General features: G+C 50.3%; 1 protein-coding gene across 1 annotated transcript; it reads right to left on the bottom strand.

Annotated features, from left to right (window-relative positions):
- Positions 1–578: 578 nt before the first annotated feature.
- DNAJB8 (DnaJ heat shock protein family (Hsp40) member B8) lies at positions 579–1,250 on the bottom strand. Its single transcript, XM_049826356.1, has one exon. It carries the CDS (start codon positions 1,248–1,250, stop codon positions 579–581), a length of 672 nt encoding a protein of 223 aa, XP_049682313.1.
- Positions 1,251–13,850: the final 12,600 nt, after the last annotated feature.

Below are 13,850 nucleotides of genomic sequence, written 5' to 3'. Positions count from 1 at the left end.
GGTTTTTCCTGTGCCAGTCCCTCTCCTTTAGGCTCTGCATGACCCACTGAACCTCCCCCACCTTCTTGCCTGTGTACAACAACTTTTTTCAATGAATATCATCTTCTCATACACCAAAGGTAGGATATTCTTCACTCAGCCTGTGTTGTGTATGAGGGTCACACAAGTCTTTATTCTTCCAGCTAGTAGGCTTCAAGATTGGCATTTCAAGGAGTATGAGGAGGACCTATAGCTTATCATAGAGCTCTCTTACCTGTCCATCAACCAGCCTGTCTCCTCTTGCTGTATTAATGAACTTGGTCTCTTTGGCAATCTGGCAAAGTTGTTTTCACATATATCTACTATACCTATTTACTGAACAAGCACTATCACCTTACGCAGGGTTAGTAGAGTCCCACTCCTTAGTTTAGCATAACTCCATATGTTTACCTGTGAAGTATTTGTTCCCAACCATTGAGAAGTCTGCATCGGTTGTGTCATGAACTCAGCATTTATTAATACTGCTCGTAGTAGATCCCATCCATTGAGCAATGAGAGCATGTCCCACAGCTTGCAGTTAATGCTTGTGCTGGGGGACATTATAATTTCAGGTGGTCTCTCCCATTTATTGTCACAGACCTCAGCTGGCCATCTTCTTCCACTTCTGTTCTCTCCTGCCCATTCTCGATGATTTTCCGGGTGGTGATCCTCTTGCCATTGATTATTTCAGTAGTGGTTAACACTGATCTGACACTGTGTGGCCCAGCTGTGTCCTTAGCAAAGGAGGAGGTGGGCTGCTCCCTGGGGCTGAATGAATTCCGTCGCATAAATGACTCCATAAAGTCAGAAAACACGCTGGAGCTCCTTCCTCTTCCACTTGTCCTGTGCCAGTTTTCACCATTGTTTCTGATGTTGTCAAAGGGGCCCCAGAAAACAGGTACAAAGGGATCCATCCCTCCAATAACTTCACTAAAGATCTTGTCAAAGTCATGGAATACGTAAAGGGAATCCAAGGAGCCATTTTGACCCCCTGTGGCACTTCTTCTCTGGGATCTGCTCTCCTTAAGAGACCGGTCGTACAGCAATCGTTTCTGAGGGTCAGACAAAACCTCATATGCCTCAGACACTGCTTTGAATAGCTTTTCAGCTTCCACCTTGTTGCTGGGATTCTTATCAGGATGCCATTTTAGTGCCAGTTTGCGGTAGGATTTCTTAACATCATCCTGTGAGGCACTTTTTTGCAGTCCAAGGACTTTGTAATAATCCACCATCTCAAAGGTAAGATGGGGCTGTTTGAAGGTGCCTGGTACCTCTCTCCCTCCAAGGATGTGAAGCCCAGGGATGACCAGCATGCAGAGACTCCTGGACACCAAATGCTGCTGCGCTCCTCAGGGGTGGGTAGATGCTCAGTTTATCCCTTGATTTTGCTCCGTCCTTTTGCTTTACAAGGCCACACAGTGCTGCTGACCGTATCCTTTCTTTTTAAGCCTGTTCCTTACGAATTGCTAAATTGTGACCTCAGAGGGGGCTCAGCCAATCATTGCTCAGTTGACCTGACTTCATTCTAGGGTGGAGCTGGTTGTCACCAGCCTTATGTTTTTAAACGTAGATCATACATGTGACATTGTAGTTCCCCGATGTAGCTGTGATGTGACATACGACTTTGTCAGATTATTTTTTGCCTGCACCTGCCCAAAGATGAGATTCTCAGATACTCAGTGTGGTTTCATGTGCAGTCCAGGGAAGTGCAGTGTAGTGAGGTCATTTTACCCCTATGGGGCATATTACGCTATAGCAGCAGCTACAGGAAAGCTGTTTGCAGTTTGGCTTCCCACAGTTTGGGAAAAGCATTGATAAATTGGAGAAGGCTCAGGGAGGAGACATAAAATGTGATTAAGGGTTTGGAAAATATTCTCTGGAGGGAGATACTCAGGGAAAGTGTCTCAGTATTAAGAGGAAGTTCAGTGCCGGCTTCATCATAGTCGGTAGGAACCTGCATGGGAACAGAAGTTCAGTGGCACAGGGATCTTCAGGCTCCCGGACAAAGCAGATGGAAGGTGGCACTAGCCAAATTTAAACTCCAAATAAGTTGCACGTCCTTCATTATGAGGGGCCTTTTTCCTAAGATCATGAGTAGATGACCGTTACCATCTCTTCTGAGTTTATAGCCAAACCTAATACTTCTGGAAGAGCTTAGCTCTCACATTGGTACCAAAATAAATACCCAGAATGAAGCTCATTGACCACCTTAACCTCTTTTCTTCATGATTTTTTGGATATCGGTCCCAAGGTGGACGTATGTACAACAGGGATATCACATGAACACCACACAGACAAGTTCAGCCTGAGAAGCTGAACTTTGATGATCCAGTCTGGGTTTATACTGCATCTGTTTCTGCTCCCTGGATTCGCCATTCCTGTGGGAAATGCAATATCCTCACAGGGAATTGTTGTATGAAGGAGGTCTCCAAGGAAGTGCCAGTACTGAGAACTCATCTGTCTGTAACACGGTGTCATAAACACCTACTAATGGCAGCATGTGTTGCAGATCACTGCCCTCGTTTCCATTATCCCACACTTTGGGAAGGAGTCAAGAGCCGGCCAGACCAAAGAGCATATGCGCAGCGTATGAGCTGGCTGCTGTCCTAACGTACATCATACGTGCAGGGCTGTGAAGCCAAGGGGCAGCCATGTCAGCCTGTAGAAAGCAATGTGACAGAGGAAGGAAGAAAGGTGATTGAGCTGATGTGTACTGGGGAAGGGCTTTGTTTTGCTGGTTTTCTCGCTGGTCAGTGATGGGTCGGTAGTATGAAGGTCCTTGTCATATCCTGGCGGTAAAAATTACCATAAGGCAGCGCAGTGCTGGTCTGGAGGCTGGAGCTGAAGGAAATGCAAAGCAACCAAGGAGCACGTGGTCCCATGGGCTCACCTCATTGGGGAGATCTTGGGGTTTGCCTTCTTTTGCACAGAGGAGGTCTTCTTACCTACAGGGTGGTTGTGCCACAAGAATTATTTCTCTGCTGGGTGTTGTCTATACCGTAGCAATGGCAAAATTTAACCTGGACCCAGCAGCAAGCTCTTGCTGCCCGTTTCAACTCAGAGGGCTCTTTGCACTCCCAAAGCATCCCAAAGCGCTCTTCTACACTGAGGGGAGAGCCAAGGCTTCATGGCTCGCTCACACTGTAGCACTTGCTTGAAATCTTCACCCAGGGTACTCATTTATTTGGGCTAGTGTTTTTTAGGATAGTCCATTGGACTCAAGGGTGATCCAAGCTTACCACCCACAAGCCACTGAAAGGTGCCAACAGCTCCTAGCCACTGCCAACGTGGTCTGTTTGCAGATGTTTGGCAGAAATTTCAAGAGCAATTGCTGTTCCTACTCTGTTACCCAGAAACGAAAATGGAGCATCAGAAAAGCCTGTTGGAGGGTCCCAGGCCAGTTATCTATTGCAGAGAGTGGGGCTGTGCACAGAAGAAAGGAGGTGACTCTGCCTTGTGCTGTCTCTTTGCAAACCGCCTCCTCCCATACTTGCTTTTGATGATGAGCGCCCATCTCAGACTGGCTGGCGCACTGGATTATCTGTCTTGGATTTAGTGCATTCTACCCATCTGAAAAGTAGGGAGTGTTTTTCTCCCGTCATCCCCGAACAGAGGACACTCACTGCCTGTCTGTCTGCTGCCTGCAGCAGGCGTCAGAGATTAGCAGCCATTCAAGAGAGGCCACTGCTGTGAGCCAAAAGGGTTTGCAAGGAAAAAAGAAAGGGTCGAGGAGAGGCAGGGAGAAAGGGAAATGAGAGAGACATGCACACATCAAGTAACTAGAACCCAAACTAGCCTGGCAGCCCCATCCCTAGAAACCAAGGCTTTGAAATGAGAAATGTTTTTCGTATCTTAAATCTCAAGTACAAACAATAAAAACCAGCCCAGACTGTGTTCTTTGAAGAGAAAGTACGAGTGACCTGAACAGTGGTTATCAGCAGCGTCATTAAGATAAACCCTTAACATGATTTAAAGCATCCGAAACTGAAGGCAGCACTTTCAGATACTAACAAAATGGTCTGACATTGGGGATGAAAATCAATAGTAATCTGATGTCACTAAAAATACTCAAAAGTGTCCCATGGCTGATGGAGGTGAGATTAGTGTAAATATTTGTATTCTAATCAGTGGCACGCGAGGGCTGGAGGCGGCCTTTCTGTCTATTTAATTAATGGAGTGGCTTTTTAAAAGGATCCTAATCATATGTGATTGTATCTGCTTATCAACATTTTTGCTAATTAGATGATATGGAGGCAGTCACTCTGCTAATTCCCTCATCCAAACAGCATATCCTGCACAGATAAAGTACAGTCTCTTTTTAATAAGAAACAATCATGAGACAGACTAACCTTAATGGTGCTTATTATCCGAGGATCTTTGGGATTTTCTCTTCTACCCACCCCCTCCTTCCTTTTCCTTCATTCGCTGCTTCAGTATGCGAGATGGATGCGGATGCGGCAGTCCCTGTCCCCACTGGTCCTCCGCTCCAGGCACCGCCATGTCCAGCCTGCTCTTCCCTCCCAGCCAGGCATCAGGTCTGCAAGGGCGGGGATTGTCAGCCAGGTCAGGATGGGAAGTAAAACACAAGGCACCAAGCAGCAAAATGCCCCAAGCTTTTGGTCACCCAGACTACAGGTGACCCCAAACCTGCAGCCCCAGTCCCTGGCCTTGCTCTTGGCACCCCAATGCGCCCTGGTCCAGAAAGGAGTGAGTGTCTCTGACTTGTGAAAACTTTCTTCTATGATTATTATTAGACTGGATATTAGGGAAAATTTCTTCACTGAAAGGGTTGTCAAGCATTGGAACAGACTGCCCAGGCAAGCGGTTGAGTCACCATCCCTGGAGGTATTTAAAAGATGTGTAGATGCAGCACTCGGGGACATGGGTCAGTGGTGGACTTGGCAATGCTAGGTTTACAGTTGGACTCGATCATCTTAAAGGTCTTTTCCAACCTAAGTAATTATTATTGTTGTTGTTGTTGTTGTTGTTTTATCATTATCATTATATTTTCTTCTGTTTTAAAAGGGTCGGCAGAGGGGGTCTACACAAGTGATTTCTCACCAGCCCCATTGATCCTGTGACAAGGCTGGGGTCCTTTCATCTAAACCAACATAAGTCAGAGACATTTGTTCCAAGTCCTTTGACTATCCAAACAAACACGAGTTGCGCTTCACTCCACCAGTCAAATTGTCATTAGATGCCTCCCCCTGGGGCAGTCCCGTTGGAGGGGGACGCTGTTCTCGCCCCCAGAGCCATGTTCTCAGGGAGCACTGCCAGGGGTGGGCACATTGGGCTGACGTCCTGCTAGGAGGGCAACAGAGGGAACTGCCTGACTTCAGAAGAAGATTGAAAAATAAATAGAAAATTTGCCCCAAAGAGTGTCTCCTCACCTCTCAAAGTGTCAGGGCGTCTTGATAAGGAGAACCTGTCCTAAACGGGTGTAGCTGCCACCCCAAGAGCATCTGGGTGGACCGGAGGAGAGAGAAGGAAGGTGCCTGGTGTTTAGTTTTGCGAGGTCAGGAGTTTGTCTGCTGTTTTTGCAGCTGTGAATATTGAGCAGAAAAGGCTTAAATGACATGGATTCCCACCTCCGTGGGCAGGAGGGAGGGTCAGTGTGTCCTGTGCATTGGTCCTGTGTGTTGGACTCAGCACAGAGGTTGGCTGTGGGATGGGAGATGGGGTGGCTCTGGGGAGTGCTGGCTGGGAGGGACCCCCAGAGGCTGGGAGACAGAGCTGAAGGAGGAACCAGAGAGCTGGGTCTGTATCCAGCTTTTCTGAGCCTCAGGTTGGGGCTTGAGGCTAAAGCAAGGTTCAGGCAAGAAGACAACCAGCTTCTGGATGGTGGCGAGGGGCAGGAACCTCATGAAACCACTCTTTTTTGAGGTATGAAGCCAAAGAGGAGGCCTGGTCCTGCTTAGTGGAGTCAAGGGTGGGCCTGACATGTTTTTTATGTTAGATAATGTCCTATGCCCAGGGCAAGGCCTTGCTCCAGTCTTCGAACACCCAAATGGTGCTGTAACTTTTGTTTGTGGACTCTGACCCCAGCAGAATTCAGAGCCCTTTGGTTTCCTTGCCTGGGTCATCTCCATGTGTCATCTGCACTATCCTCATCCCTCATCCAGGCACGGCTATGCTGAGGTTGTACTCAGCAACACAGTTGGCCAATCCTTCTACTATTCCTCCTCTTTAGCGTGGTCACTGACCCTCCTTCTTCTCCATGCTACGTGCAGGAATTAATTCAATATTGACCGCTTTCCCAGAGCAGTTTCCCGTTGCTAGTTCCATGACTGAGGGCTACAACTTGAAAAGAGGAGGGACTTCTGGGCCAAGGATTGCGTTGCAAGCCGTTGAGTCCTGGGGCTTAATGAGGCACTGCTTATCAGCAGAGCATGCTTATCTGGAGCCCGCCGACGGTATACCTGCTCCAGCCCCATCGTGAGCTAACATGTTTTACCACCCAGTTGCAGGGAGCTGGGAGTGCGCGTGCGGTCAGATGGCACGGTTCAGCTGATGCGTGGTAACTCGCGAAGCCGCAGCAACTTTATCACTTCACAACATCCATACATAGCCACAGCCTTGAATCTTCTCAGGGGAAGAAAGGATGATGAGTTACTGTCCTGGGATTTTCTCTCTGTCTCCAGTCAGTGGGAAGTGGTATGTGGAGCATTCATTTAATAAACCAGAGGGGAAAAGCTGTAGATCAGCTTCTCATTATTTCAGTGCTGGCTCACGCCATAGCTTGGGTTTGTGCCTGACAGTTCAGTGTGTTATTTGAGGCCACTTAAGCATTCTGCAGAAATGATGCCACCCTCTTCTGAAAGCATGGGGTTCATCCAAGTGGGGAGGGCCTGCTTCCATTAGTAGGTTTATCAGCGCTAATTTTGTCTCAATTTTAGGTCACAGTTTGCAAAGGAGGTGCCCACTTTGGAGATCGGTTCCTGTTGAGGGCCACCGCTCCAGCAGGAAACCTTCTGGAGATGGTTCTTCTGATGTGGACCTCTGAAGTAAAGCAACTCTAGGTGGGTAAAAATGCACCAGTGGGGCTGGTTTGCAGGAGAAGGGGGGAGTCCTAAGTGGTACAAAACTTAGGTGAGGGGCCTGGTGATGTGCACATAGACCCGAAGCCCCTTGATTAAAAGCAGCAGCCCCTTTCTCTAGAAGGTAGGAGGGATTATAGGGGACCACTGTGAATGTTTGTCCCCAGGTATTTGCTAGTGTGTTATACCTACGTCCAAGACTAGGGCCTGGGCAGTCAAGGCAGCAGGTGGGGGACTGATCAATTACTGATCGCTTTACTGGGAGTGGGGAACTGGAGAAGAGACCCCACACTGGAGCCATCAGGAAGCATGTTCTGGTCCTGTCTATGGGCACCTTGTACAGGGGGCTGCCAGGAACAGTGAAATTTCCACACTGCTTCAGCAAAGGTTTAGTCTGAGTTTATTGCTGAGATTAAAAGACTGGAGAATATAAATCGTCAATGTGATGACTTAAGACCTCATAAATTCAGTGTACAGCCCCGTTCCAGAGCTTATGTGTGGTGCAGCCACACTGCCTTGGGGCTCATGAGTTGCCCTTGCTCCCGTCGCTCAAACCCACGCTCCCCAAAGAGCTCTTCTGCCCTGCCCCAGCTCCCGAGATGGTGCATGTGCCTGTGTGTGCACAGGTGCTTGGAAACACACATACACACGGGCCAGGGACGCTGTCCTTTCTATGCACACTGTGGTTCTGCTGCTTATGTACAGACATGGGCTCCCTGCCAGTGCTTCAGCCCAGAAACAAGTGGTAGTACTGGAGTAGTATTTGCCTATATCTGACAGCAGTGAGAGAGCAAGTGGAGGTCTTGAAGATGATGTTGCATCCCCTGGGAGGAGGGACAGTCCCCCCTAGCTGGAGAGCCATTTGTATTTGCCTGGGGTCCTAGTGTCTTTGCCTTGCTTGCAAAGCAGCAATATGGTCTTAGCCATGTTGTTGTGTCCGGGCAGCATGAACTGCCTGAGTGAACTGGTCACGCACACGGAGTCAGTCAAAGCAGCATTGCCTCTGAGCTGTGGTGGGGACTGCCAGAGTGGGAATGATGGAACTTTCGACCAATGCACAAGTCCCTCCCCCAGTTTTCTGCTTATCCCACTTGTGCCCCCTACCCTGGAGCTGGGTGACCCCTGTGAGCAGAGGGCTGAGGAGAGCTTGTCGGAAGAGTGGTTAATATTCTGGGCTGTTTCTGGGTTGAGTTGTGAAGAGATTTCTACAGCTGGGTCATGGCTGTCACAGAGTTTGTCCAGGACGAAGTTCCTTAAATAAATTGCTTAGGTGTAAGCACTTTTGACATTACGTGCTTTTTCCTCTTCTCCTAGGAAGTTGGAGAGCTGGAAACCAACCTGCTCCTAGGATTGGTCCAACACGTGCCAAGGATGTAGCTTTTGGTCTGGGAGCCCTAACTGAAGCCAAGGTGGGGATGCAGCTTCCAGTGCCAACGTGCTGTCCTGCTGGGAGCAGAGTTTATGATACTGTCTGAGCAAGGAGAGCTGGGGACAAATCCTGGGGGGACACCAGAAGATGCCGTGGGATGCCTTTCTCCCCAGTCAAGTGGACCAAATCCCCAGCACCCAGTAAGTGCGGAGGTGATGGGCTCGGCGGGTGGTTGCCACAGACCTTGTGGCTCCCCGTCCTTGCGCAAGCGCCCAGGGGTCAGCACTTGGGGCAGGCTGTGCTTTGGCTGGCTCAGGGTAAGCCCCAGCCTGCTTTTCGGAAAACAGAGCCCTGCAGCCCCCTGTGCACTGGCCCCAGCTGTGATGACATGTGTGAGTCAGCGCCAAGCGCTCCTTTGGGCACCGGGGTTCACTTTTGGGGTCCAGAACGGGGGCCGATGGCAGCGCTTGCAAAAATGCACGCTGGCTTCTCTCAGAAAAGCCCAGTCGCCAAGCTCCTGCCACGTTTCTCTGAAGAAAGTGGGTCAGGCCTCCCAGAGGGATTGCTAGAGGTTTCCCCTCTCCCAGGGTCCAGGCCTGGAGAAGGCAATTTTGGCACTGTTTCAGCCCAGAGGTGGCCGCGTGGCACCGGTCCCTTGGGGCAGTGTAGGTGCTGAGGGTTGTGTTGGGTACAGCTGGCGTTTTCTTGTTTTGCAGACCTTTTAGCAAATGAGCAACTGGAAAGGAGGAGGTTATATTTTTAAAATCATTTTTAATCACTGTAAAAACCACATTCCTGCTGTTTTGCTTCTCAACCTGACTTGCAGTAAATGTGGCACTGATGCCACAAGAGCCTACGTGAATTTAAGGCTGTGTGTGCAGGTTTACAGCAGTCTGCCTGTGTGCATGGCTGAGCAGATGAGGCTGGGGGTGCGTGCCCAGGGGTGGTGGTCCTGCCTGAGCAGACTCAGGAACACACTGCGTATGTTGGCCAAAACATGCTGTCTTTTCCTATCCTGGCTGAAGTCTATCTGGCTGTGTTTTGGTCTGATGAGACCGTCCTCCTTTGCTTCCCTACACCCAGACCTTTGAAAACTTCACAAATTCACCCGAAATGTTTGCCATTCCTCGGCACCCCGTTTGTGTGACCCACCATAACTGCCCTTTCCCGGGACTTGGTTCTGAACGAGTAGCAGAGATAACGTTTAACAGGCACGAGCAGATGAAAAGGAGATAAAGGAATGAGGGGAGGAGGAATGCAGAGGTATGCGGCTGCATGTTGTACTGTGTTTATGCATAAACAGGCACGCTTATCGATATCCAGATGTAAGCATATGTGCGGGGTAATATCTCCTGAAACAATAGGCGCTACTCGACTCGGGGAGCGCTGCTGGAGCCTCCCCGTCAGATGCTGCCGTGTTATCAGGTTGCAGCAGGCGTTCCCATCTAATCGGGGATCTGAGCCCCGTGAGCTGCACCCGGGGCTTTCAAAGCCTCTCTTCCAGCCTTCAACCCGCTTCGGCTCTCTGAGGAGGGAGGGCAAGAGGGGACAAAAGGGGCCAAGCCTCTCCGGAGGTGATACCCGCTGCGTCTGGCCGCCTGGCTCCACGCCTCGGTGGGGATGCGGGAGCTGGTGTTGCTGCCGCGCTTCGGCGGGGATGGCAGCGGGGTGACCCTGAGGACCCGGCCAGCCCTTGCCAGGAGGAGAGAGCCCGGCCAGAGTTGCAGCAAAGCACCCGCTTTGTTCAGTGCAGGGCAGATAACGTCAGAGGGGCCAAACCGGCCATTTTGCCCCCATCCCCTGTGCTGGGGCAGGCACGGGAGCCAGCCCTGGGGGCAGCGCTGGCCGCTGGGGGCCTTTTCTCTTTGATTTTCTTCCGTGTTTTTAAGGAAGGCTCAAAAAGCAAAAAAAAATAAAGCTTATAAAAACCTTCTTCCCCCCGCCGCTCCCCAGCACCAAAACGCAATGACCACCAATCTTAGGTGGCTCAAAACTGCAAACAGCTCTGGAACTAATTAATTTGACAGTGTGGCGGCTGCCTGCCTTTTTCACCAAAATCAATTAAGGAAACACACATTTCCCCTTCTCCTGCCTCCCTTCCCCGCACCACTTCGCACTGAGGCAGAGGGGAGAAGGGGCAGCGAGGACGGGGCGCTGCTTTCCCAGGGCTCCCGGGGGGTCGGGGTGGGGAGCGAAGCGCGGGAGCACAGCGAAAGGGGATTAACAAGGTGGAGGGAGAGACGCCGCTGCTTCTCCACACCAGGAGCAGGGATGCTCCCCGGGGACGAGTGGCGGTGGGAAAGCTTGATTGCCACACGCAGCCACGCTGTGCCGCGCTCCTCCCTCCCTCCATCCCAGTTCCCTGAAGACCCCCGTGAATTGTCATTCCTTGCCGGTGCAGGGGGGGAATCGGCCGTCGAGCTCGCAGAGCATTTTTTATTTGCATGGTTAATGAGCCCCTCCAGAAGGGGCTGCAAGGGAGAGGCAGGTGGGAATTTCGGCACTGTTTGCTTGCCAAGCGAGGGCAGAGGTGTGTGTTAAAAAGGAGTCGGCAAAGAATTTAGGGAAGTGAATTTTGCATTTTGAGAGAGGCTGTGGTACGAATTGGAGTGGGGTCTCGTGCAATTTTTAAGGCTCCTGGCCTTGGAGGTTTAAAACCATGGCTAGGGAATGAGGGTGGGGAGCGTGCTGGAGGGGGCTGCGGCTCCCCTCTGCCCTGGGCTCGGGGGGGGGCAGGAGGGGCTGGGCTGGGGGTGGGGTGTATCAGCTTCACACTGCTTCCCTAAAAAATCCAGCAAGAGCAGGACCCTCCTCCGCGCTTGTTCTTCTGGCTCCACTTCCAGGTGGAAAAGTGAGCCAGGTCTGGGGAAAATGGGTTGAGTGACGGCAGGGCTCTGTGAGCACGCAGCTCCCCAAAACCACCCTTTTTGAGAAATGGGAGACTACTGTCCTCAGGACATGGTGTTGAGACACCTGGTCAAGCTGGGTAAAACCTCCTGAGCATTATTTCTGTAAATGCCTTCATTTGCCCATATCACCTCCTCTGATCAGTATTGAAATGCCCTTCTATTAATAAATAACTCAATTCTCCATTACCCCATCTCCTCAGCTCACGTTGAAGTAACTGGGAATTCGGGTTTGGTTTTTATAGACATTAGAAATAGATTTTATCTTTATTAAGGGCTCTCTCCCTACCTCCCCAACCTTTGCTCCGTTGCACTGAGCGTGGCAGCGGCTGGAGTGGAGGAAGCAGGTCCCTGGGCTGAGCTTAGCACAGGGAGAGGAAGGAGAACCTCTCCCTGGTTTTGGCCAGGGCAGAAGGGGTTTAAAGGGCCGGGTTCTCCCTGTGCATTGGTGACCTGTGAGTACATCTCCACAGCATGGCGTAAAGCACTTGAGAAAACAAGGGAGAAATTTTGAATGAAGAATATTTAAGAAATCGTGTATCTGAAAGATTTAGTTCTCAAGGGTTTGTTTGGTTTTTCTTCGTGGGGGTAGATATCTAGCTTGGGCAATACCTATAAGGAAACCTCCCCAAATGCAGTCACGACGCTGAGCCACCACATGAATTTGGGAAGATTTTCTTTTTTTAAACTGTGGGTTGCAAACATTCCCTGGAAAATATTTGAGTTTTGAAGTGCATCAGTTGGTCGTGATTGGGCAGGGAAGTCACAGGGCGGCATTTTTATCCTCGGGTTGGACAGCAGCACGGTTTCTGGCAGGGAAATCAGTGCATGTAAATTAGAATTGTGGTTTCCATGAATACTATCATATATGGATTGGAAGCTGATTTTCCAAGAGCAGTCGTGCCAGGAAAACTTGTGCTCTCACATAGCCCCAGGCAGCAAACACAAGTGACACAAACATGGTGAGGGTGAGTTCATTTACAACTATGACTGTTCAAAAAGTATTTCTAAAATTTGCCTTCCCTGCTGTTCCTCCCCTGTCACCCCTTCCTCCTCCCCTTCCAGCTATGCTGGAGTGAGCTAGGAGGTTTGGTATCCAGCCTTACGCGGTGGCTGGTGCTTGGCTGGTGGGGATAGGCGCCGCGGCCGGCGTGCACCTGGGCGCAGGTAAGGCTCCGGCAGGGTGGGGACTGGATTCCTTCCCGGCCCCTCTCGGCAAACAGCTCCTGCCCCGGAGCCCTGCGTTCCTCTGCCCTTATCTCCCTGCACAAGGCAAAGCTATAAATGTTATTGGCCATGAAGTTATTCATCCCCTTCAAAGTTACGCATATGCAAAATAGGCTCTCCTGCTAGAAATGGGAGCCTTCTTACCAAGTGTGAGTGTTTAAAGTTTGTTGTTTGGGTTTTTTTTAAATAAAAATCTCTAAGAAGGGCATTAACATATAATGACATTAGTAGCACTGGATCTGTATACACCTAATTATATATGTTACCACAAGTAAATAACCCCAGCATTTCTTATAAGGTAAATATACTCTTGCTCCAAAGATGGATAAATTGAGGTGCAGAGCAATGGCCCAGCTGGTCCATGCAGTTGACAGTGGAGAGAATAAGTGAGAAGTGACATACAGGAGCTTGGGACACAGGCCCTGCCCTCATCGCAGGCACAACTTGGCCCCCCCTGGCCCCTCACCATCCCTGTCACCGATATGTGGCACCAGGTCCTGCACCCCCAGTGCTCTGCAGCTGGCTGGGCTGGCACACAGTGGGTTCCGTCCCGGCTGGATACAGTGATGGTCCTACCAGAGCAGCACGCAGCGGTGGGGGCTCTCAGCAGAGATCAGACTTTCAAAGCTCAGAAGACCCCACAACCTTCTTCTGGGAGTTTATAAAATTCATTCTGGTTCATACCTGTTGTTGGTTTAAACCCATTTCTTTCCAAGGAATGACTCAGCTCAAGAGAGAAAAGCAGTTCTTTTATTTTTTTTGCTAACTAGGGGAATCCAATTATATATAAAGGGATGGGAGATCCGTTACATCTCTCTGACCTCCAAAGCTGGAAGAAGCTGTTTCCCCCATTTGTGGCACGTCTTCTATTTTATTAGGCTTATGCATGGGCTACGCTTGCCTGTATCAGCCATCCCGTTTTCCCCCCACACTGCCTGTTGACAGCTCAGACCAAGACCTTTGCAATGCTTCAAGCAAGCTGAGCCTGAAAACCTCTGGATGATCCAGGCAGTGGTTTCCATTCGCTCTGTCCCATCCCCTTCCCCTCTCCCCCCACAGGGCAGCTTTCTGCAGCAGTGCTGGGGCCAAAGCAATGCGGGATGGGTCTTTTTGGGGAAGGGGACTCAAGACCCCGGCCAGCTTCTGTCCCGCATTTCAACTTCCGCGGCCTGACATCAAACATGTCGCGGCAGCCTGAGCCCCCACGGGCCTGACAGAGGAGCAAAAAGAGGGCTGGAGGCAGCAGATCCTAATCTTTATTAAATAAGAACAAAGCTTATGCCGGCTAATGAG

Source organism: Accipiter gentilis, chromosome 23 (assembly GCF_929443795.1).
Source record: "Accipiter gentilis chromosome 23, bAccGen1.1, whole genome shotgun sequence".
NCBI lineage: Eukaryota > Metazoa > Chordata > Aves > Accipitriformes > Accipitridae > Astur > Astur gentilis.
Note: the sequence above shows the minus strand (reverse complement) of the source record. Positions and strands in the feature narration are given on the sequence as shown.